General features: G+C 44.4%; 1 protein-coding gene across 1 annotated transcript in view; it reads left to right on the top strand.

Annotated features, from left to right (window-relative positions):
* The window catches only part of LOC116044710 (Krueppel-like factor 7), a 31,736-nt gene extending 6,078 nt beyond the window's left edge, over window positions 1–25,658 (top strand). Inside the window, exons 2-4 of the mRNA XM_031292122.2 lie at window positions 14,609–15,230; window positions 21,616–21,739; window positions 25,271–25,658. Of these exons, the coding sequence (XP_031147982.1) occupies window positions 14,609–15,230; window positions 21,616–21,739; window positions 25,271–25,322 (798 nt within the window). The 3' untranslated portion in view covers window positions 25,323–25,658. The remainder of the gene's footprint in view (window positions 1–14,608; window positions 15,231–21,615; window positions 21,740–25,270) is intronic.
* The last annotated feature ends 361 nt before the right edge of the window (window positions 25,659–26,019 follow it).

Raw genomic sequence — 26,019 nt, 5'->3', positions numbered from 1 at the left:
GATTTTCATTACGTGTTGGATGTGTTTTCTGTGCATGCACACACCGCCACATGCAAGTGCACAGGTTTGTGTGTCTGTGTATGCGAGCGACCCCTTGACCCAGTAACATCCATTCTGCCATAAGAGCGCTTCCTGAACTCTGCCACCTCTGTCTCATCACTCAGGCAGCTGAGAGGCGATTGCCAGTGATAGGTGCCTTCTACTGCTTTATGGGCGTTGATGAAAAGGTTGGAAGCGCTGATGAAAGAGAGGACGCGGAGGACGCATTCATTTGTCAGATGCTCTGGTGACGGCCCCGTCAGAGAGAGAGGGAGAGGAGGTGGTGTAGAAAAAAAAAGGCAGCAAGGGGAAGACGAGAGGAGAGGAGGTGGGGGGAGAGAGAGAGAGAGAGAGAGAGAGCGGGAGCGTTGTGAACAAGCACATCTTTATGTATGGCTTCCGTCTGCAAAACGCTCTGCCACCCCAGGTTTGATTAACAGTGAGAAGAGGAGCCAGTCATTTTTTTCGCCTCACACCGGCACACATGGCTTGGCAATGACTTTCACATCATTTGAGGCGAAATCGGGAAGCCGTTACAGCACCTTACAGTGATCCGACATGCTTCGCTGCTGCCATCCGGCTTGGCAACCGCAGGGAGAAAAGAGAAAGGAAGAGAAGGAAGAGTCACAGGCACTCGTTTTATGCTTTGGATTTACCACCAACTCTCTCTCTCTCTCTCTCTCTCTCTTTATCTCATGACTCTCTCTCGCTCCATCTCTCTTTCTCAAATTCTGAGAAGACAAAGTCACAGCTGCCTTGTTTGATTTGCCCTGCTCTAACCCCCATTTAAAGTCAGTCTTTCTGCAAAAAAGTTGAACTCAGGAGAGTTATGCAATCAACATTTGGCACAATGCGGAATAAATGCTCATTTACGCAGAGTGTGTCATAAATAATGGCACCAAGCTGCTGGTGGAATCGTTGCATTAAAAGAGTATTTGCATCTGTCACAACAGACAAGAGGAGGCATGCTAATATCAGCTGTGCATGTGTCAGTGGACAGGGGAGAGACTGTGACAAACTAACACCTGTTTGACTTGTCATCATGCAAGTAATAGGCTTAAAGGAATAGTTTGACATGTATTCCCTTCCTTGCTAAGAGTTAGAAGAGACTATCAATACCACTCTCATATCTGTCCATTAAACAAGGCCACGGTTAGTTTAGCTTAGCTTAGCATAATGCCTGGAAGCAGTGGGAAACTGCCTGGTTCTGCCAAAAGTTAACATATCCATCTAGCAGCACCTACATATAAAGTTCACTTATTAACATGTTTTATGTTTTATTATTTATTATGGATTAAGTGCAGTTTCTTGGCCAGGCGCTGGGATTTCCTGGAAGTGTGCTGCTAAGAAACAGTATTTACCTACCTATTTAAACTACTTGCTGTCGTCAGCTATGTACATTTGTGGATGTGTAAGTTTCTGTTATGAGAACATGTGTTCGGATTTTTTTACTGCTAGCTGGGCCTGGAGTGCCAGTACAGTAACTGACTATGTTTTTTATGAGCTTTATCAGAGAGCGCCTGCTGCTGATGAAAGATGAATCATTGTCGTTGCTGATGTTTCCATGTAGCTGTTGGCACGTTTGACATTGCTTGTTGTAACGGTTGAATGTCATCAGAGTGACACTTCAGTGATATGTATTTTAAGTGACGTGAAATAATTGCCATGGATCACTGCCTTAAGTATCTAAAGGCTTCAAGTGATAGTCTGTTGCCGTGGTTACTTCCTAATTATTTCCTACTTGGACCGTAATGTGTTTAATCTTCCAGCATGTTCACATCTATGAAAATCTATTGGCTTTGATTATGGCCACACATTTGCACCATGTCCAGGCATTTTTATAGCCATCAATGGCTTTGACATACCAAGCGTTACATCCCATCTTACTGCCTACCTGTTGCTAGGCAGCCTTGGCAAGCAGGAAGGCCAGCTTTGGCCTATTTGTTTGTTTAGCTGTCATTCTGGGAGGCTAATCCCACCCGAGGGACTCGTAGCCATCCAGAAACCAGAGATCCAGCCATGTGGACCATCTCTCTCCAAAGATTGAGCGAGAGAAAAGGGGAGAAAGAGATGGAAGGTGGAAAGAGACAAGGGCAATTTGCCCTGAGTAAACACCGCTGCTTGTTGTTGTCATCCGAAGCCGGTCATCAATCACGGCCCTAAGCTCTTGGTGGTGACAGCCGCAAGGACGCGCCGCGCTCTGAAACCGGTCAGATAGTTTATAAAGCGAGACAGTCATTGGTGAAGATCACAGCTGCGTTGCCAATGCAGAGGCCTTGTTGACTTTTTTAGGAGTGTGTGCTTTTGTAAAAGTCTTTTAAAATCACGTTATCTTGGTTCTAGGGTTTCACAGAGTCCAGCAAAGAACAATGGCAGTTGTCGGCTTTGAGAAGAGGTGTGACTTTTAGTTGTATTATGTAAGCGACACCAAGTATATATGCAGTCACGTGTGTGCGCGCTTTGCATGCCAGACTCAACACTCAGCTGCAGTTGTCCAACATGCAAAGCCAGTGGATTTTTTCCACCTGCTATGGCTCGCTGCTCCAAAGCTGTCTGCCTGGTTAGCCACTGTGTCAGGACCTTTTTTCTCCTTCAGTATCTCTGTACTTCCATCCATCTATCTGATCTCCAAAGATTCCTCATCCCTTTTTTCTTCTTTCATCACTATTTCCTTCATTCACTCTGAGTTTTTTTTTTTTTAATCTTATAAAGAAGCTTTATTTTGATCTCATGTACTTGAAACCCGGGGTGAGGACTCACATGGGTGCTCGGAGACAGATAAAGGATGTTTTCCATTGTCAGCTGCGGATGCTAAATTCACTGGAAGATTAAACTGGGTCCCTAATTACCCTAAAGACACTGGTATCTCCAGCCAACTGGGTACATCATGTAGTTTCAGTCATTCCAAACCCCTGCGGGGGCTGAGTTGTCTGAATAAGATGCAACTTTTATCCTTAAAAACCAGGCAAATTCAGCTTGAATTGGGATTAGCCTATATGTCAAAGCCTAAAAGCACAACTTTTCACTAAGATTAAATATTATTTTGACAGGCAGCCTTGGAACAAAAAGGCTGTAAAGTAGAAGAGTAGTCGCAGTAGACAGTCAGAGAGGGTGATTTTGCACCCTGCTTAACTCTTCGAACGGCCCGGGAAGTGCCCTTCTGTGATTTAATGAGACCTGTGGGAAGAGCCATTCATCAGTGTGACAGCGTACCTCTGTTTCCCATTGTTCTGTTCTGGTATGTGAGGAGAGCAGTGTGTGTTTTAGCCTTAATGATGGGCTGGCAACCCTTTGATTAGATGAATCTCCTGGTGCTAATTAAGATTTGGGTTGCCAAAAGACATCTGTGTTTATGCCTTCCTCCCTCTATGTCTCCCTTTATGTACAGTACTTGCATGTGAGTGTGTGTGAGCAGTTCACAGGATGTGTTTTACAGTGTTGGGGATTTTCTTGGTCTAAACTGGGTGTTTTGGTGGAGTCTTGTGGGCTGACATAAATGTAGGGCCTTGGGCAAACACAGTGCCATTTCAAAAGATTTTGGATGCAAGAAGTGTTTTTTGTTCCTAAAAAGTGGATTTTCTGGAGGTAAATGATGCTAATCTGTGCATGCAATCTCCTTATCAAGACCTTTTTATTTATTCATAAGACATTAGAAGATAAAATAAGTGCACACGTTGTCAGGAAAGTGCAAATATTTAACTTGTTTCTCATATAAATCAAGCATGTCTTCAAATTGTTGGCTGTGTTGTTAAAAAAAAACAGGAAAATGGCAGGTTGCTACAGTAAAATCAATTCAATTTAAACTTGATTCTTAGAAGATATCTGAAACAAGATTTGCATTGGAAATAAGTCACCCAATGTGCTCAACTAAATGTGTATGTGGCTGCACCATCTCAAAGCGGAGTCCTAGCTTGCAATAAATTCTATTATTCAACGCTAAATCAATTAGAAACAAACTATCCATATGGGGATCTGTGATTTCAAAACATTGAAGAACCCCTGCTGTAGATGTTTTTCCTGTCTTTTAACTAAACTGATGGTGTCGCATAAATGTTTCACTACCCAATTCTCCCTTGCGTATTTTCAGTGAAGAGAATTTGATAACTTATGCTAACAAGAACGAAGGCATCCCCCCCCTACTCATCTCTGCAAGCATTTGTGTGGCTAGACAGCACATTCTCCCGCTCTCCAGTTTACTGCTATGTGTAATTCCATCTTTTGCCCCAGATATTGTTTCATTGTAAAATGACGCCAATTAGTAAAGCCAGTCGCCGGTGGCCGTGGTCTGGCTCCTTCTTCGTTCCGGCGAGGAGAGTTATTTGGGTCGGCAGCTATTTTCAGCCTGTGATGTTGCCAGGAATACTTTAGGGAGCAGCCAAGCCACTGTTTTATAAGAGAGCACATCAATAATTTTCATTGGTGTACAGTATGTGTGTGTGTGTGTGTGTGTGTGTGTGTGTGTGTGTATGTGTGTGTGTATATAAGCGAGACAGCGACAGAGAGAGCTTCACAGACAGAGTTCATTGGGTTTATATGTGTGTGTTTATACCTGTGTGTGTGTATCAAAAAGTAAAGTAGCTGTTTTCTCTCTAGAATATTCAGAGGAGCAACTGGTGTGTATACTGTATGTGTCACATGCGCACACACACACACACACATGCACTTGTTCTCATGTTGCACATGTTTCAATGTAACTATCACAACCTCCCATTAATTTCAAACACATTAATTTGCCAGCCTTTAAACTTTAACCCCAAACCATAGTGCAGCTCTTATTCTGGGCTTTTACCCTTTGCCCTGTAATCACACGCTTTCTCAAACTGAATGCTGTACTTGTGGCACAGCAGTCAAAGCACACACACCAGCACACATAGAGCTAAAGGCCAAAGTCAATGAGATCCTAACGCCTTTCTTAGTGCATCTAACTGCTCTCTTTCCCTCTCCGCTGAGCCGCCGTGCATTGTCAGGATGAAATTGGGTTGAAAAGTCCTTGCACTCCGCTTACACGTACCGCTGAAAAGCCAGCCGCTCGGCACAGAGGGGTGAACAGGTTCAGCCTGCCGCGCTGCCTCCGCCCATCCTCGTCCAACCTAAACTCACATACGCTCTCTCTCTCTCTCTCTCTCTCTCTCTCTCTCTCCTATCTCTTGGAGGAGAGCCCACACGGTAGCTGTGGCGAGGAGACGTCTTTCAATATTTTAAGCGGCTTGGGCTAATCTTTGTCGCTCAGGTTTGTTTTGAAAGCACTGATGTGGGAATAAAGACGAAACGACAGAGCCCCACCTCCTGTTTGCACGCTCTCAGATACACATAAAGTCACCGGGACGTACACACTCTTGCGTAACTTCACAGATTCCCCGCAAAAACACACGCTCCAGCACGTCTGCAACCCTGAGCTAATCCACCTTGGCCTCACAAGACTGTGCCACTGACCTGCTTCGACCTGCTTGTTTTCTTGCCGCTTGCTCGCACCACTCACACACTCACCACCCCTTTTGCTTCTTAGCTAACCCTAAGGTTTGGTGCTGTAATGAGTGACAAAGGCTGAAACTGTGGCCCTAACAGACGAGCTAAGTGTTACACAACACCTGCACGGCGAAACCCGGGATAACACAAGACCAGACGGCATGCAAGAAACAGAGGTTGCTTTCTTTGCAGCTGTAGAGAAGCATGTAAGAATGAACCATTTTGGCTCTTATCAGTGCGGGCACGGCGCCACAGTTGCACTTCACGGTTTGTGGACGTGATTGGGATACCGAGCGGCCCTTTCTGTCTGGCACTGTATGAGGAGGAAGCTGAGTTTTTCCGCTTCACTGTTCCCTTTATCTCTCCCCTCTCTCCTCTCCCCCTCTGTCATTTTCGGCCCTCCTCCCCTCTCTCTTTCTCTTTCGCTGCTCGCCACTCTTTTGTTTCTCCGTGCCTTTTCCAGCCAAGGCCCCATTCTCTTGCCCCGTCATTGTGTGCGGTAATGAAGATTAGCCAGCCTGCCGCACACAATGGGGTCCCCACATCCGGAGCACAGACTCCCAAAATCCTGCTGCAAGCTGCTAACCCCGGTGTGTAAAACCACTGTTGTCGCCGACCCCCTCTATCCGCACACATACATATTCTGGTTCTTTCACACACACATGAGCACACAAACATGTCCGATAAACAACACTCTGCCGTGTTGAAAGCAAAATGGCTGAAATGTCTCCTGATTAGATTAGGATGGTTTTGACAGCTCAGAGGGAGCGCTTGGCGACTCATACGCCGATAAACAGCAGCTCACCCAAATCCAGTTAAAGAGAGACAGAGTTCCCCTCCCCAGCGAGTGCAACACGGCTCCACTCGTTGGGATTATACCCCAACCCTCCCTCCTCCTCCTCCCCATCCTCCATGCCTTGCTGTTCTCCTCTGCGCTCCAATCTCACCCTCCTCTCTGTCGTTCATCTTCTTCAGTCTCAAGATGCTTCTTCTCTCCTCTTCTGTTCTCTCCTCTATCCTATTTCACCCTCACCTCTGTGATCCTCGACTTAATACCAGAACAAAGACATTTTCCACACTTTGTCACAAGCTATTGATATGGAGCAGCAGAGGTCTTTATACGCAGTACTCTTGTTGTATCCTGGGCCTAAGACCTCTTAATGATGTCTGTATCACGCTTAAGGTCGGCAGATCTTCACGACTTCAATCTGTTTACTTGTCAGGCTTCTTTCAGCATTTAGAGGATATATGTGTAGCTTTGTCTGTGTGAAAAGATGGATTATTCAAATGTGACAGCAGTTTTTTTTTTATTGTAGTGCAAAAATACTGAAGGACAGAAAGCAGCACTGTTTTGGGAAGCTAGAACCAGTGAATCTGTGCATCATTTGATTGGTTTAATGAGTATTTAAAATAAATCCAAGTTAACCAGTTGTCAGCAAAATGTAGACGTTCAGATTCACTTTCTTTTAGCACTTTAAGGACCGAGTGGATCGGTTTGTTTACTTGAACAATATTTCACCAAACATCATTTTGCAGAGAGGTTCTTCATATTGGCGTCCATGTTGTGTAATGGGAAGACAGAGTGGAGGTCCCTTGTGTCGGGGATGATGCGGATGTGTGGTTTCTGTTGGGTCCGTTCAGAAACAGGATTGGGAAATGTCTTTCTGCTCCATTAAGCAGGGGTCACAGGTTTTTGCTCTCTGAGTGCTCCATCAGTGTGGCTTTCCTGCCAGATGAAAGGTGCTTTGAAGATTCTCCATCACACCCAAACACACATACACATGTCGAAGTAAACCGACTGTAACTGAGGGCCTAGCGGGGACATGTCTTACCTCAAAACTGATCCTCATGCTATTCCGCAAAGGAAACAATCACGGGTTCAATTCCTGTGTCCAAGAGCAATACGCCAAAGACTGAACCTTGAATTACAGTGTCAGCTTAAGTGCGTAAAATGTAAATCTAAGCATTTAGTCCAACAAAACAAAATTGAATTCGCTGCCTGAAAACTGTTTCAAGAGTCTATTAGCGCATCCATCTGAACAAAAATTGACTGTGTGCAAAGGAGGTGTCAGGTTTACAACCACATGTGCATTATTCCCTCAAACTCCGTCAGCAAATTGTGATTTAACAACTGGCAGTGTCTGTTATCAGCCTGAAGCCTGCACTGTGTAAAACCGCCTCAAGGTGCTGCGTTGCCAGCCTTTGACGGAGAGGCTGACGGCAGCCCTGATTATTACTGTGAGGCTAATGTCGTCTGATAAGGCCGTGTGTGTAATTAAGCTGTTTCCGCGGCGTGTTATCTGAAGCTAGGTGAGGCTCGGCTGCCTGGAGAGATGGAGCTGTTAGTTAGTGAGGAGGAGGACTCCTGTTTCCTGTCTGTGGCTTTTTAAGCTTCATATCTTTCCCTCTCTTTCTTTTTCCCCTCTAATCAGCAAAGTCATTTTTTTTTTTGCTTATGCACCTGCAGCTGGGAAGATGCTGTGACTTCAACCTTTACACTCTTAGCAAACTTTCCTCCCCTAATCTTTAACGCAATTCTTTGCAAAGCTCGAATAGAGGCCCGTTTCTTCATCTTTCACCTGTCTGCCTCTTCCTTCTTCTCTCAGGGAAGGCAGATAAATTAGCTCTGTCTCTCCCCTCTAGCTCTTTCTCTTTGTGTCTCTGCTCCCTCTGTCTCTCCTTTGCTTCGTTGCTGCGGAGCCCTGTCGGGGCGTCAGGAGCTCTAAGATCCCTCCGGCCAAACACTGCACCCCCTGCTGCTCTCTCCATTGAGAATAACAGGGTGAAGCGAGGGCGCTCGGCTATTCAGATCAGTGTTGAGGAAAATCTTTCCACCCGCTCCCCGCCCTTCCCCTCCTCCTGGCCCCGTAGGCAGGTTCCCCTGCTCAACTGGGATCCACCGATGACGCCATGCTGCTCTCAAAGGAGTCTCAAATCTGGGGGCAGGAGCTCTTAGTGAGTGCACGGGAAGGAGCAAAAACCCCAAAGGGCAGCTTAGAGGGGAGGGGGTGCTTTTCTGAGATTTTGTGTGTATGGGTCATGTGTGTGTGTGTGTGTGTGTGGGGGGGGGGGGGGGCTGTGTGAGTATTGCTCAGTGAAGCTATAGATTACCGTCCCTGTCAGCTGCGACGGCCACCGCTGATGAGCTCCTGTGCGCGGTATCATTTCGTATCGATTAGGCACTGCGACGCAAACACACAAAGGCTGTTGGCGAGATGGCCAGTGCCTAGGGCTACTGGTCATTTAGCTGTCACCTCAAAGTGATGGCTTGGCCTGGCTCACCAGATCAATGGGAGACATAGGCCCTATAACACACTATGGTAGGATAAGACACACACATGTGCATAGACACACTCACGTATACACACTCCGTGAAAGACCGCTCTCTGAATTAAGTGCCTGCCCAAACTTTTCCTTCGATAAAAGTGCCAAGGGTGGTGCTGAATTACAAACAGCAATAACAAAGATGTCTGTAAACAAAGTCTTTAAAGTTATACAGTGAGTAATACAAATTAAATCAAAAGAATAAGAAAAAAGAGGATAAGACAATTTGCTTGCCTGCAGGCCAAATTGTCCTATTGTTGTGATAGTTGTGCAGCCTTTCTTGAAGGGGAAAACTGATTAATTTCTCAGAAGGTTTTCAATCAGAGCAGTGGTTTCATTGCACGTACAGCCTGTGAATCAAACCAAGGCCCTCTGATATTCGGTGGCCAATGACATTGTGCAATTTAAACAAAAGCACGCAACAAGCAACAGACTGTTGAGTCAGTCAAATGTGAAACAACAAACGGAGAGAAGCTGAGCTGTGGAGAAGCCAGCGTTAATTCATCCATGGCGTGAATGTTACTCACTTTAAAAATGAATAATCAAACCCCTGCTAGATACAAACATGGCCCAACCAAGTAATGAAAATGTCATGTTGGCGTTGAAAAGGAATCTTTTTCCAATTTGTGGAAAATGACGACAATCAGAAGCAAATTCTGTGCAAAAAAGTGTTTGTCGACACCACAAATGGATTCAGCCCCATCACAACCAAATACAATATTCAGAAACCACAAATGTAAAAAAAAAAAAAAAAAAAAAAGATACCTAAGAATACCTGTTTATTCACTTTATGGCAGAGACTCAAAAGCGAAAAACAATCTCACGCCTGCAAAGGAAATGTAAAGCTGGAGCCAGCAGGCGGTTAGCTTAACTTAGCATAAAGAGTGGAAATGGGGAAACACCTAGCCTGGCTTGAAAGTATTGTAAAATTCTACATAATCATGCATACATATCATACAGCCGTGCAAGGAAGATGCTGCAGGGAATCATGGGTCATCTTTAAAAAGATGTGACAGCACCCCCCCCCCAAACCCATTGCATTTAACAATAGTGCTGCATCACCCCCTCCAGCTCAGGGCCCCCGTATAGTCCTGCCCTTTTCAACCCTGATAGCATCAGCACTGGATATTATTCATAGCACCTTGTCTCTATCACAGCATCTGTAAAAACTAAACATGATTATCCTAAAATTAATGAGCCATGTCCACCCCATTACATTTATCTGTTTAGTGGTGTTTTGGGCCTTCCTTTAGGCCATTATGCATGCTCTTCTGTTCATATTTATAACCCAGGCTTTTTATTAGCGACCTAGCGGGGTGCTAACAGTTGGGAGGCAGCCTGCGCTTTGATGGTGATGGCAGGCGGCTCAGCGCAGGCCAAATGTGAAGGGAGGAGAGAGGATCAGCTGCCAGGCCAAGGGCCCCCTGGACGAGGGGAGGAGAGGGTGAGACAGAGGAGAGAGAGGACTTTTTATAACTTAAAAGTCAGAGAACGAGAAGTAGAAGTTAGTGAATCAGGACTGGTTCACACTTTGCGAGAAGCATGTCTTGTGATCAGCATATATTTCTCACACCTGCTGTATTTTAAGATTCACTAACCTGAGGTGTGTTCTGCATGTGTGATTCAGTGTGTGTGTGTGTGTGTGTGTGTGTACGTGCGCATGTACAGCAAAACAAAATAAAGTGCATTTGTCTATGGGTCCTTTTTTTCCTTTTTATTGGCTTTTTGTTTTAGCAATTTTGAGCTTGAATATTTATGAATTTTTTACTTGAGTAAAGCACAAGTGGGGAGTAAAGAGGACAACATTAAAGTGAGTTGAACTAAAACTGTGCAGTGACCTGACCCTAACTGCATATTATTCCTATTTGAGTAAAGACACTTCTGTGGGCTGCTGAGTCTTGTTGTTTTCACATTCATTCTACCACAAATAGGACATATGTTTATTCATGAGTAGTAGGATAAACAGCATGTAGAGAATAGTCCTGTGCCCGTGCACGTTTTGCACTAAACACTGCTGAACTGTGCACTTTCTAAATGTTTTAATGACAAACGGAAGTTAAAGCAGACCACAGAATGACCACACTTGCTTGTCATGTGAAGATCAGTTTTGACTGACAACTTTTTCCCCTTGTTGTAGAGCTATTTGTAGAGCTATTTCCATTGTCCCAATAAAGGCGCAGCCATCCAGTATATTCATATAAACTGTCTCAAAAAGTATGTATTTTCTTTAACACTCTTGAAGGCTGAGAGTGACTGAAGCCACAGCTGAACATCGTCAAGGTAATTAGCTGTGCAATTAAGTGCAGCTGTGCTCAACTCATCAACTCTTCTTGGAAATGACATTGGTTATGGCAAGAAAACTAGAAGAAACGCAAATGTAAGTTAAGAATTTAGTCAAGTATTTTGAGAATTGAGTAATCATTTCATGTATTTAACCCTATTAATTAATTTGTTGTCCTGGGGTCAAATTTGACCCGTTTACGTTTGGGAAAAAAAGCATAAAAAATATTGGAACAAGTGACAAAAACTACGAAAAAAAACTTAAAAAATGCTGGAAGTAAGCGTCAAAAAGCGGCTAAAACGTTGAAAAAGTGACAAAACGTCAACAAATGGACAAAGACATTGTGGGGAAAAAAAACGTGATAACATTTTTTGTTGTTGAAAATGGCAACAAAACATTGAGATAGATAAAATTGTCAACATTTATTTATTTTTTTAGGTTGTTTTTTTTTTTTTGTGTGAAATTTTGGTCAAACAAATCAAGCACGTTGAAGATCATTACTAGAGACAATACATTTTGATGCAGGAAATGTAAAAGATACAGCACAGCTGGCAGGGTCACACTAATCTTATAACTCACTGCTTGAACTTCAATCACTGTCAACTTTGCCCTTTTGTTAGTTGTAGCATTACACTGCTCAGCCGGGTTAGATGAGACATTGCCTGACACAACCTGAAAGTGGCTCGTGAGGAACAACAAAAGGTTTGAAATAGGTTTTTATAAAAATATTGTTGCTCCCAATTTAACCCACACCACCATAGCGATTTTCTCTGGTGTGGAGGTGGATTGTCTCAGCTTATCCTGGCTCGCATGAAGGAATCATCCCGAAAGCCTTTTAGGCAATGAACCCTGGCTTTATGCAGAGCCAATTGATGTTGGCTCTTCAGATCGGCGTTTGTCCAAACAGAGCTGAAGCGGGCCGTCACCGCTCCTTTATCTTTGCTATTGTGCCATGCTTCTGGCTCTTGATTCCTTGCCTCTGTACACACGCAAGTTGCACAATCCACTTTAGTCCACGACGACAGTGAATAGACGAGTTTATGCATTTGCGTAGGTGTTTGTTTGCTCAAACACACACAAGAGCTGCGTAATTAAGCACAGTGTATGTATGCAAAATTATATGCACACACAAACTACAATAATTGCAAGCAGCCACATACACAACAAACACCCACACTACTACACGCACAGGAACCGCTGATCAACTGCATGACCTTCTCCTTTACAATGTTAATGTCACCACCTGGGGGAGGAAGGTGGTGGGAGGTAGGGAGGAGGGTGGTGGGGGAAGGGTCTTGATGGAGTGATGGGAGAAAAGAAGGGGGGGGGGGAAGACGGATGGAAAGAAAAAGCGGCACAATAATCCTGTCGTACCTGCCACCCCCTCACCTGCAGCTTCTTTCATCCCTCTTACCTTGTCAAACATCCCCTCTGTATGCACACAAATGTACAGTACACACACTCATAAGAAACAACATGTACACACACACACACACACACACACACTCCATCTTACGCCGTGTCACAGCCGACAACCAAGCACATCCTTGCACATCACCGTGGGTCATAACCGTGTGTGTGTGTGTGTGTGTGTGGCCTGCCCGCTGACAGGATCCTGTTATGCCAAATGTCACAGTTCCAAAAAGGATTCACCCCCCACGGAGAAAATGAAGTCAACACCTTCTTTCGCTCTTTCTCCCTCGCCTCCTCTCCTGCCTCCTTCACCCTGTCCCTCCATCATTTTCCTCCTCCTACTCCTGCTTCTTCACCTTCCACTCAGCCCCCCTCTCACTTATCCGTTTCTATCCTCTTTTCCGCTCCCTTGAACTATCTGTACCTCACACACACACACACATACACACACACACACACACACACACACACACACAGTCAACGTGGTTTGCAGTCCTCAGCGTTTTGCTGAATAAAGTCCCCTTTTACTGGCTGGTTTTAGCGAATAATTAGCCCTCACCTTGGGAGAGAAGGAGACGACAATGAGAAGGAAAAAAGAGAGAAAAGTGTGATTTGGGGGAATCGATAGGGGGTGAGGCAGAAGTAGAAAGGTGAGGGCGAGAATGAGTGAGAAGGAAAGCGACGTGGGCGGATGGAGGGGTTGGAAGATGGTGCTGGCCATGTCTTGTTGTCTGTACACCTCATGAGCCGGCACATGCCATTCCCTTCATCATGTCTCAATGCCTTCAATATTTAATTGCGCTCTGAAAGAAAGAATAAAGGGGGGAAAAAAAACATCTCATTTAATCCACGATTCACTGGCCTCAGCCATCAAGGCTGTAAAGACCTCTCACATAGTGCATGCAAGAAATACTTGTTTAAAGCCATCACAGAAAAAATAAAATAAAAACATGTAGGCGTGCAGTGGAGAGAGGAGGCACGGCACATTATCTTCACTTCTCGCTGTAGATGTCTCAAGCAGCTTTTTAATTTGATGTCAGTATGCTAATAGTTCAAACAGTCAAGAAACAACTCCAAATCCCTTTTTGTTCCTAGAAGAAGATGACTTAGAGGAGAAATTACACTCCCCTTAGCAACAGACACCCCCCTATTCGAAAAAGGAAAAAAAAAATGTGTGGTTTTATTTTTAGAAGGTGCAAACAAGGAAGGGGGGGGGGGGTGCAAGATTGTTAATGTCTCTGATGGGTTCAGTCTGTACAGCCTTATTCCTGATAATGGAACTAGCTACTCTGTCTGTCAGTGCCTATTTACACACAAATGAAGTGGCGAGTAGCACGCACCCAGTGGAGCTGCTAGCCTCCATCTCAGCTGTCAAAATGGGTTAGTGGCTACAAGCGAAACACAACGATCCTTGGGATCAAACTGGCGGCGTCCATTCAAACATAATAGCTTCATCCTTGGACATGGAGCGTCTCGTTCCCTCGCTGGCTCTCCTCTTAGAACCTTGCTGGCTTGTTGTAAAGTAATAGACTTCTCAGGATGCCAGTTCACAAAAATCAGCAATGTAGCCTTTTATTTGCCCTCCGAGGGGAGAGGTGTTTGGAGTAATAGGGATGAAGCAGACCATGAATGCTGAATAAATCTTCCTATCTTGGCTCAGTGGAAGCCAGTGCACACATGGCTTGTCAAAGTGTTATAAAATGTTGTTTGATAGGAGTTCTGTTCAGTTTGCTATCCACTCGGCTTGCTTTCGTTCCGGGATACAGCGGTTGCAATCAATCAGTGTGTAATCAGCCGTCAAGCTGGAGCTGCCAGGTAATCCTGGCTGTCTTGGTGGCTATCTGTGCGTGTGCGCATGTGACAGCTGGCAGAGCTGCTAAGTTGCCTTTCTAGGTGAGTGGATGGCACCATACAGATTTTCTTTCCGCGGTGTGTAAAGGCATATCGGATGAGCTGATGACTGTTGAAATTGTCAAGTGGGATTTGGTAGTGAGGATGGGAATTTTCCGTGCAGATGCCTGGATGTGTGAACTTACCTGAATAAGGTCTAAATTTGAGTCTTTCCTCCCTCTTTCTTTCTTATAGACCTGCCTAGAATTGGAGCGTTATCTGCAGACGGAGCCCAAGCGTCTGTCAGAGCTCTTCGACCAAGACCTGGATGGCCTTCTAACCCCAGCCTACCTAAAGGAGGACGGCGAGGAAGAGCTGACAGACGTCCTGCTTCCCAGCCTGCCCAGCCTCCCTGATCCCCCAAGCCCACCTCCAGTTATCCTCTGCCCAACACGGAAGAGTTTCCCCTCCACCGGTGGAATGAAACGAGACATCAAACCTAAGGGGCTAGAAAACGTAGAAGGGATGGAAGGGGTCCACCAGGCCCAGCTGTGCGCCGTCACCTCCCTGACGCCCCCGTCGTCACCAGAACTGGGCCGGCACCTCGTCAAACCCAACCAGACACTGACGGCCTCAGCTGATGGGACGCTTACCCTGAAGCTGGTGGCCAGGAAGGTGGGGCTCAGTGCGGCTCGGCTGGTGGCGGCCCACGCGCTCCCTGTCCGGATGAAGGACGAAGAGGAGGGCGCGGCATGTGTTATCGGCGTGGGGGAGCTACCGGAGAACAAGAAGAGGATCCACCGTTGTCAATTCAACGGCTGCAGGAAGGTGTACACCAAGAGCTCCCACCTAAAGGCCCATCAGAGGACACATACAGGTGAGAATTGAATGAATGAATCTAACGTTTGTAGATTATCTTTAAAATGTAGTTGTAGCAGCAATTATTCTATTAGTAATCTGACTGAAAGAAGCAACCGTAGTAGTAGCACTTTGTTAGAGATGAAATACTTCTCAGTTATTTTGGTTTTGCAAGCACAATAAGAGTTTATTCATCAAATAAATCAATAATTCTAATGTTTTAGTTTGCATGCTCAGCACAAGAGAGTAAAATGCACAGCCTTTTCTGCAAGGCCTTGTCAATGTGCAATTTACCTTCAAGACTTTTTTGCCCACACAGCTCACGTTAATACACATTATTTTGCGTACGCCTGCATGTGGTTAGACGATGTTTGGACGTTACATAATGTGTATAATGTATAGTTGTGATTATGAGCATATTAGTTGGTTAGTAGTGAGAAATTAGTAAGTGACCCTATGAGACTTTCAGCCAGGCAGCTCTGAGGATGCCTCTCTTACCAGAGGTAGCCACTTGATACACCTGCAGGTAATAACATTGATTGACACTCATTGTTGGTGGCAGGCTAAAAAGACTCAATGTTGAAGCTGAATAGCTGTTGCAGAATGTCTCTATAGAAACAAAAAGAGCTTGATAATAATTTGGGTGTGCTGTGCTGTGGGACATGGGACAATTTGCTTCTGGATAATTATTTTGGTCTCTGAGGGGAGATAAACATTTTTCTACAAGAGACATTAAATGTGGGCTGTTTTCAATCTATCTACATCTATCTTTGTGAGCACTACATCCATCCATCTATCCTTCCAGTCATCCATCTTTCTGAATTCCTAGATAACCTGACTTGAGATAATTGAGGAAAATCCCCTGCTTGACATTCTTAGAACAAGTAGAAAATGCACAGAAAACATAAAACAGTCATCATAGAACTGGCTTAAACCCTGCCCCCTTTTGTTGCCATATCAAAATATCACCACGTAAGATAAAAATGTGATAATTTAAGAAAATCCACTTCTCTTATCCCACTCTTTCTACCTAAGCACTTACCTTGCAAAACCAGGACGGGTCCTCCTTGTCAAGGTTCTTCTCAAGAAGGAAAGGGGGGGTTCAGGAGCTATAACTCTCCCCCTCTTCCATCTCAATCCCAAACCACTCAGACCCCTGTCGGGGAGCTGTCCTCCATCTGAGTAACTGCACAGTGATGGATGGATTGACCTGGATAGGCTGCCATTTCCCCAGTTTATTTCAGGCACTCCCGTCCTCTGTGCGTTCTATACTGTAAGTCTAGGTCAGTGGTTCTCAATCTGAGTTAAAGACTGTCTGTCTGATTTTGCAGTCATAGTAATAGAATGACTTTAAGACCAGGAAAATATAATGGTATAACCGTAGGAGCCAGGTCATGAGGGATACCATCTGTGTGTTTATTCCAATAATGAGAGGAAAGGGAAATTTGGCATGTGCGCTTGCCGTTATTAATTAGCAGGGTTGGGGTTCAGTTCCCCTTTTGCCTTCAGGTCTCGTTCACACCAAACATCACATCAGTGGTTTTTTTTTTTAACTCCTGAGTGTTTTGGTTGGGAAGGTGTGAACAATGTTTTTCGAAATATTGGGCTGCGATGGCTGTAAATGTCGGTCTCTACCCCCCTCTAAGAAAGTAGCTCAGGGGAATAATGAGATGAATTTGACAAATGAAATATATTGTGGACTGCAGTCTGGACTCGTTCTAATATGTAGCTGTTTCTTTGCATGTTTTAACCCGTGACGATACAGCAAAGAGCGTCCATCATGCTAAATGAAGTTACAGGGACTCTAATTAAATTTCCTTGCTACCCACCATCTAAATCCCCAAACTTAACGGTTGACAGATCACCATAACTGTCCAATTCAGAAGCCACACACGACTTGTTTACAAGCTCTGGCTCGCTTGTATTTTCGGGGGTGTGAATATAAATTTAGCCATCTTGTCAATGACTACATGTTTATAAGGAAGACAACACGCTGTATGTGTGATCACACCCGCGGTGGCGCACGCCACAGGTTTAGGCATCAGCCTGACTGGAATAAAGGGCACAAACACGCGATCATTGATTTCCCCAAGTGTGGCATGTCTACAGCCCAATTGCTTAAACTCCATGCCAACTGGGCCAGCTCTGGGAGACCAGTGCCACTTATGCTGTCCAGTCACAATTACCATACAAGCCCAGGGATGGACAAGAAGGCCAAAACAAATAAATCAGAAATGTGGAGATCATCTTAACTGTCCCTTAGTCAGATGTGTCCTCATATTGCACATTTAGTCCGACCTACAGTTTTAAAAAAACTCTTTTTAATGATATACAGTTTATAACTGTAAGCTAATGTGGCATCTTTCTTTCTCTATCCAGTTAATTGTTGAAATAAAATTGATATGACTATGATCTGATGACACTCAATATTACTACATATAGCACCATGAAGGGCTCAGTTTCTTGAGGAACCCCTCCCCCCTAGAGCTTTTCCTTGTCACTTTAGGTGCTTTGGATAAAAGCATCCACCCAAAGAACATCTGTCTTGTTATTCAAACCAGGAAAGTAGAATGATGAAGAAGGGCAAATGTCGACATAAGATGACACTGAGAAAACACAAAAGCTAAAGAAAAGGCAGAAGAAGGGGAGATTGTGACGTGGAGTGAAACAAAGAGTAGATGAAGACAGAAGACAGGAATGGGGGAGGTACAGTAGAGCGACCCTCTTCAGAAAGACAGCAGTGCCACAGGCTCCCCCATTCACTGAGCCATTATCCTGACAAGTTTAAAGATGTCATTACTCAAATCCTCTTTTTCTTAGTTGTTATTTCCATAAATTACCGACGGAGAAAAGGCTACGATTTAATCTGGAATTAGACGGGCTGAGTTGAAATGACAGTGCCCTGTAGAGCTTTTTGTGAATAGGCTTATGGCAGATAAGAAATTGTACAATTAGATTTTGGGTAGGGTGAGGGAACGAGTAAAACTGTTGGATTATTCTGCCTTCTCTTTCGCTGTCTCTCTCTCTCTCTCTCTCTCTCTCTCTCTCTCTCTCTCTCTCTCTAATCTTTCTCTCTCTAGTCCTCTCCTTATTTTGCTCAGTCTTCTTGTAACATTTCTCTGCATATGCTTCTTACTCTCACTCTGCGCTGCCTCTTTGCCAGTCTCTCTTTAGGCTGAGGCCAACAATTTGAGGAAAATATCCAACTGCAATATAATGTTTAGGTGTCCGTATACTTTGTTCAGGTGCCCACATACCTTAGGCCATGTAGTGTATGTTGTTTCTACATAAATAATGCCAGATAAAACAATACTTTTGCTTGATGAAGTCAAAGAAACAATACCTTTTTAAGTACATTTGGCTGGTTCTCTATAGAAAAATGAACCAATTTATCCCACATTTATAAATATACTGCATTCTATTAGTAGGATACTTGATATTACTCAGTCTTAAATTCAAATTTAATCATAACATTCATGAGTGCACTTATGTTTATTGATAGTTGATGGTAACAATGATAAACTAACAACGTTCATCTTTCAGCCCTAGTTTTTCATCATCCTCATGCCTCTCTCCTACTTTACTTCTCCATCAGTTCCGCCATCTATCATCCTTCTCTCTTAACCTCTTTCTCTCTTCCTCTCCCTGTCGCTCATCTCCAAGCCTGCAGTGCTAGTAGTGGGCAGGAGCCTGTAAAGCGTTCTCCAAGAGCCTCTCTAATGACCTCTGAGACCCGGGTGCCCTGCTTCAGCTCTAGCTAATGGAGGGAATGCAATTAACTTCAACACTGGCACCTGAGAGGCTGGGGTGTGTGTGTGTGTGTGTGTGTGTGTGTGTGTGTGTGTGTGTGTGTGTGTGTGTGAGAGAGCATTCGGAAGTAACAGATTACACATAATGGGATTACAGTGACCCAGGAAACACCCAGTTATCAGATTACTGATGACAAATATGTGATTGCTTATTTCATTAATCCAAAAAAAATACATTTTCAACGGGGAAAAAGCATTTTTATTGCGCATCATTTTTGCCTGAAATGAGTGAATGGTGTCTGCTAATGGGGATTTTATGAAATAATGCAGAATAATTCATGGTTTTCAACAACGGCACCATCCACAATCCTGATTCTTTAAATCAGAAGAAATAATCCATTTAGCTTTATAATCTACATTATATGTTTTACAGGCAAAGTAATCCAAAAGTAGCAGAGCATAATCAGATTATGTTGCTGAGTTGGGGCTAATCCAGTGGATTAGGTGACTAATTGCCATTTTGAATTGCCAATCAGTCGAACTGCATGTAACGTTGCATTTAAAAAAGTAACCTTTCCCGTACAGTTTGTGTGTGAACGTGTACCTGCTCTACTTGCCTGTTTGTACGAGGGCATCTTGAGGGAGAGGAGAGAGGAGGAGGTGGGGGGCTCTGTTGCTAGGCAACGGGGGGCAGCGTATCGTTGGAGGAGTCTGTAGCTGAGTAGTTATGTACTGCTGCAGGCTCTGGTCTCTTAGTGCCTCCCCTTCCCTATCCTCCTCCTGCACCATCACCACTTCTACCACCATCACCACCACCCTTACCACGCACCTCCCTCCCCCATCTTGCCCTGTACAGCTCTACAGTTATCGTCGCTAGGCAACTGCCTCCGTGCTCTGCCAGCATGCTCGGTAATTGGCCGGTGGCATGGCGGCGTGCCGTTGCCAGATCCAGCCAGCTGCACTGACTACTGCCTCCTCATGTTTCAGCGCACCCCCCTCCTCTCTCACACAGACACACACACTCACGCGCATACATACACCCCGCCCCCTCGCTCCCGTTGCTAGGCAACACATTCAGGCATCCCTACCTCCGGGGAATTTCATTGGCCAGGGTCGGGTGGCCCAGACCTGCTGCTCTGGGTGTTTCTGGGACGTGAGGCAGTATGAAGGGATACATGATGGGGACATGCATGGATGGATAGCACGGGACGGGGCTAATTTCTGGGTCTCTAAACCAAAAGCACTTAAATTCTACACCAGAAATGTTTTTACTGTATTTACCGGCCAGAAATATTATTTTATCTGTGATTAATTAATTTCATACATTATGGTAGAGTTTGTTTTAGTGTCAAATCAATGTAGTTAAAGGGGGGACAAGTTGAAATGAATCATAATTGATTAAGTGTTCTCAATTTGTATTCATTAGCTGGGATTTTATTTGGCACCATTTCATGATTGCTTATAGTAGAGACCAATCTTTTCTCACTTGTTCATTTATCATCTCATCACGGCTGTAACCTAATGCACCTCCGTTTCTCACCATCAAACCGTACATTACTCCTGTCAATGGGCCGCTCTGTAACATGGCTGCTCGCTGAGTATGTCTGATAGAAAGTGCTTCAGCAGGTCATATGCTCAGGATTGCATTTTAGGGGACAACTTTGCTATGAAATTGCAGTTCATGTTAGTGGCATTTAGCATGCTGAAAAAAAACAAATGTACCTATAATTGGAATACTGTATAGATTATTGATTTTGCCTTCTGCACCATGAACAAATCTGCGTGCAATCAGTGAATTTCCATAACAGCTGGTACAGATAATGGCACCAAACCACTACTGTCTTTATACAAGCCCTCCTCTCAATCTTGACTCTACACAAAGCAGTTGATCCATTGATTGTGTTCCCTTTGATAATCGCATTCAACAAATTAAGTCAGTTTTTGTTCCGAAGCCACTCAAGCAGAGCTGGTCAGTGTGTCAGTGTGTCTGTATTCAACCACGAGCCACCAGTCCAGATGGGAAGTGACTGATGCAGGTGACATCTTTTGGAGCTGGACGCAGCTGGCAGATTGCCATTATGCCGTGTGACTGGCCTAATTATCACTACCCCCTCCCCTGCTGGCATATCTGCAGCCTCTTCTGCCTTAATCCACTTCTGCAGCACTTCTCTCCTACTTCACTTTTCCTTCTCCTGGTCTCATCTCAACTCCTCTTCTCACTCTCTCATCCACCTTGCCTCTAATCCCCCCCCACCCCACCAACTCCCTCATCCCTCTCCACTTCTCTCGCTCCACTTCTCTCTACCCTCTACTCCTCTTCTGCGTGTTCAGCAAGATTGGGGACCAGTGGGAGCTTCTCCATCTCAGTGTTAAACTCTCTTTCCAGCCCCTAAAAAAGGTGAAGGGACGCACAGGGATTTTTATCAGTGAAATAGAATGCAAACTTTAAACTGTACAGGATATCATCTTTTAAATAGAACCTCTGCACGTAGACCATGAGAAAAACATCACCTTGAAGCAACATATGGAGCATGACTCCACAACAGCACCACAGAAGGTTTTTTTGCATGACCACATAAGAATGCAGACAAATAAGCGTGTGATTGGTGGATAAGTGATGAAACAGGTGCTTATGCGTGTTTTTTCATCCCCAAGGTGAGAAGCCGTACAAGTGCTCGTGGGAGGGCTGCGAGTGGCGATTCGCCCGGAGCGACGAGCTGACGAGGCACTACCGCAAACACACCGGTGCCAAGCCTTTTAAGTGCAACCACTGTGACAGGTCTGTCAAAACACACCTCTCCCTCCTTACCTCTCCCTTGTATGTGTTTTTTTTTTTTTTCTATTTTCCAAAGGGTTGTTATTTGATGTACTTCCACGAGCACAGCGGGCTCTGTTTTCCCATTGTGTTTTGTACACAGTTTGGTTTGGTAAAGAAGTACTACAAGATGCTGGTAACACACCCAAATGTGTTGGGTACTGACCCAGTTTGAAAGTGTGCTGGCAGGATTACTAATGAGTGTTCCTCTGCAAAACACCCAAGACCCAACCTGCTCAGTTTTTCAATGGGAATCCAAACATTCTGCTCTGTACCCACACTAGGCCCTGTGCAGCATATTAATAGTGCATCTCCTCACATGATGTCACATGGCCTTGATTTGGAGGCTGCATTTTACACTCGGACAAAGTTGTAAAATGCTTGTAGTACCCATTATCACTATCACACATCACTGGTATAGAATAATCATTTGAACCTAACTTTGAGGGTACAACTTTGTAATAAACGTATGCTTTATAGGTCAATATCAACCATTATTTGGGACTTTTTGGGGTTGACCATTAATAGTCATTTGTTACTGTGGCTTATAAACCATTTATGAAGTATTTGTTATTCGAAAAAGGCACCTGTTTTGGTGTGTTGGACATTTTAGAGGGAAAATGTATTTGGGGAATTTCCGTGAGCCAAAATACAGGTGTGTGTTTTTCTGTAAATAAAGCCTCAGGCTGGCCCAGGGATTGGAGAGACTTTCCTGTAAACTGGATGCTTCCTGTCTGATCCCTGTGACCCTGTGAGTGTCCTTGAGGACAGCAAACTGACCGCCAGAGCAGTTTGCCACACACAATGTCCATTTCAAGAATTATTCTAAGAATTCCACTTCCTGTTTACCGTCTTTCTAAGGAGAACATATCCTAATCTTTAACAGAGGAGTGAAGGTCCATGGCTTAGTCCCTTTAAAGAGTCGATCCGATGTAATTTGCCCGTGACTCTGCGTCTTAATTAGTCGCCCCGGCTCCTGTTTAATTATGAACCACAGCAAAATGTTAATTTGCCGGGCTCCGGTGGCAAAATCATCAAACATTCAGTGGCCATTATGAAAAGATCAGCTTGACTCAGACACAAAAATCTTTACTCCTATTTTAATTACAAACCTCTGTCTGTGATCCGGCACACGCTGACACCTCAGGGATCTCTGAGCAATATTGTCTACGAGAGCCACCACAGGGTTTAAGGCAAGGGGCCCCGGGTAAGAATGTGGGTGAAAAGTGTCATTTTGAAGCTATTACACTGCAAAATCTATATTTTTATAAAATGCTCTACTGTATAGACATATAATTTTGCATAGTGCCTCCTAAACCAAACACCTCATAATTAAAAAAAAAAAAGTATTTTTAGTAGCTTTTTTTCATGTCCTCTACACAAAAATAATGATTACATGTTTTTAGTCTTTATTTAATGTTATTTTATTTGCATTTTTTGCCATATACACAAAGTTTTGTCAATATTAAAATGAACAATAAAGTTAAAGATGTCCTCTACGGTCAAAATGTTTTCAAAGCAATATACTGTATGTATGTGTATACATGTGTATGTGCAGTTTGAGAGTAGGTCGCAGTACAGCACGTTAATAATATGTGACCTCTTGAATCATGTGACCTCATGAATCAAATATAGATTGATTATAAAAGGACAAAAATAAATCACTCTTCACTTGGGTGTGTGTGTGTGTGTGTGTGTGTGGGGGGGGGCAGGCATTGTCAACTTAATCAGGTCTCAGCTGGACAGACTGTAAATACAGTATCCCTTCCTCCTGATCCCTGACTCTCCCCCCCACCACCAGCCCCCCCCCCCGCAGGCACATCCCTAATTTGGGCCCACCTCTGTCATGTGTCACAAGGCGCTCAACCCCTCCAGCCCAACACACACACACACACACACACACACATACACACACACACACACACACACACACACATGCACCCTGCTGAGATGAAGAAAGAGGGGAAACGGGAGACAGAGAAGACGGGGTGGAAGATTGAGGATGGGTGGGAGTGGGGAGAGGAGAGGAGGGGAGGAAGAGACAGACCCACGGTGTGCCAGCTGGTGTCGTGCCCCCGAGTCGTGACTCATACTTTACCATCTGTCTCACCGAGCGCACACACAAACACACACACTCTCGCCGTGACACACACACACACACACACATACAAAAACACCCCTGCATGTCTCCTGAGCCATTCATTAATCTCTCATGTGTTTGTTAGCGTGCACACACTCAGTGTTACGCACAGTGATACGCACACACAGATACACATGCAGGTGTGACAGTAAGACAGATGACTGGTGGCTCATCACTGTGTAACTCCCCCTCTTGGCCAAACACTGATTCATCTAGACATCTTAGACAGTTGCCTCGGTCTCAGTGGAAAGAGCCAATCTGAAAGTGGTGTCAAAATAAAATTCAACAGTTGCAGAACTGTTAAAGGGAGTCTGACTATTTAAAGTGCTTTTTAGTTTACCAGAGTGGATTATTTTATTTGAGGAATTTTTACCAAATTACTTGTAAGGAGTATTAACAAATGTCCAAAAAAATGTCAATTTAAGCCTCATTTTGCAATTTGGTTGCCTGATGTAGTTTTTCATTTTGGCATTGACAACCAGACTTTCTGCGCTTACTTTCAGTTCCAACACATTTCCTGGCCTTCTATCAGAAAATTCAGAAGAACATTCAGAAAATATAGCAATTTGGGAGCAATTGTGTAGTGTCTTGTCTTCTCTTTTTTTTTCTCTAAAACAAGTCTCCATCTCAAATATTTCTTAACACACTATTCACAAGAACATGCAGCTCCCAATTATCCTAAAAGACAGCAACACTTTCCTTTTGAAAAGAACTCCTCTGGGGAATGGAGCTGTGGTATTAGTTCAGCAAGCATGCAACAGAAATGCTGTTGATCTAGTAGGAGTGATAGAAAAAATAGGTCTCCTATAATGCTGCCTCTTTATGTAAGCATGCATGGAATACACAAAACACCTGCTTAAAGCATAATTTGTGTCAGTTAGTGGCAATCAGGTTGAGATATTCAACCATTTTTTAAAAGCCATGTGAAAACAAATAGGCCTGTGCACTTCCAGAGCAATTAATTTTTTTTAAACTGTGCAGCTATGCCCAAGCAATTCTGCAAACCTGATTTCAGATGAGAGGCTTTGATTCATCTAATTTAGCTAACATTTTACAGCACATGTTTTGCGTGCTGTTTTCTTTTTTCTTTTTTTCTCTCCCCGCCCCCTCCACACTGTTTCAACAGATCCATCTGCGGGCTCTCTAGTTATTCATGGCACAGCTGAAGTCATTAGGAGTGCTGCTGAAAATGCTGATTATGAATTAGTTACACATATACTAATTGCGTGTGCATTAGTGGATCAGCGCTCACTAGCTAACAGCAACATTTAGCCCAATCGACAAAACAAACTTCTTCCCCCTGCATTGGTAACAACCTAACAAGCTGTTCTCTGTTTCCCTCTCTTTGGTTGCAGGTGTTTCTCGCGGTCGGATCACTTGGCGCTACACATGAAGAGGCACATCTGAGGAATTTGAGAGAGGTCAGCGGGAGTGATGGCGAAGGGGATGGAGGCGGAGTGGAAGAAGGAGAGGGAGCATCATCTGCAGAAAAATAACACCATGGTTGTTAGAGAGAGACAGCGGGATGGACTCTGAAAACACCAGATTTGGCCATTCTCTACTGGAGGGTGAGGCATCGCACAGGGACGCTGACTACAGACAGACACACAGACCGGCAGACAGACGGATCCTAAGTGGCTCTGTCAATCTGTGCTCAACCAGTTGGTCCATGATTCCACAGTGACACGTCGTCAACTCACAAATGTCTCCCAATGTTGTTGCGTGGACGACTCAGAGGGGATGTCACACGATGAATGGTGGACCACGTGCCTGTAGTTGACAGCTCTTTGTTGTAGTCGTCCTTGCAGTCTTTGCAATCGTCCCTCGGTGAAACGCTTCCAAAATGTCAGCCCTGTTCATGCAGCAGTGCGCCACGTACCAGCGAGCTCACCAACGCCAAACTGGACCAGTTGTACAGTAATTTCAGTGCGCTAACAGCAGAACTGCTGTTTGTATATTCAAGATTTCCTCTTCTTAGAATGAACCTTGAGCTGAGGGGAACAGTTATTTTCCAGCAGTAGCCAAACAGTGTCATCTCACAGGGTAAGCAATCAAGAAAGCTTGCTTTCTCTCCTTCAAACCTGCCACAGCCTTTACAAATCGC

The sequence above is a fragment of the Sander lucioperca genome, chromosome 24 (genome assembly GCF_008315115.2).
Source record: "Sander lucioperca isolate FBNREF2018 chromosome 24, SLUC_FBN_1.2, whole genome shotgun sequence".
NCBI classification, from domain to species: domain Eukaryota; kingdom Metazoa; phylum Chordata; class Actinopteri; order Perciformes; family Percidae; genus Sander; species Sander lucioperca.
This window is presented reverse-complemented; position numbering and strand designations above follow the sequence as displayed.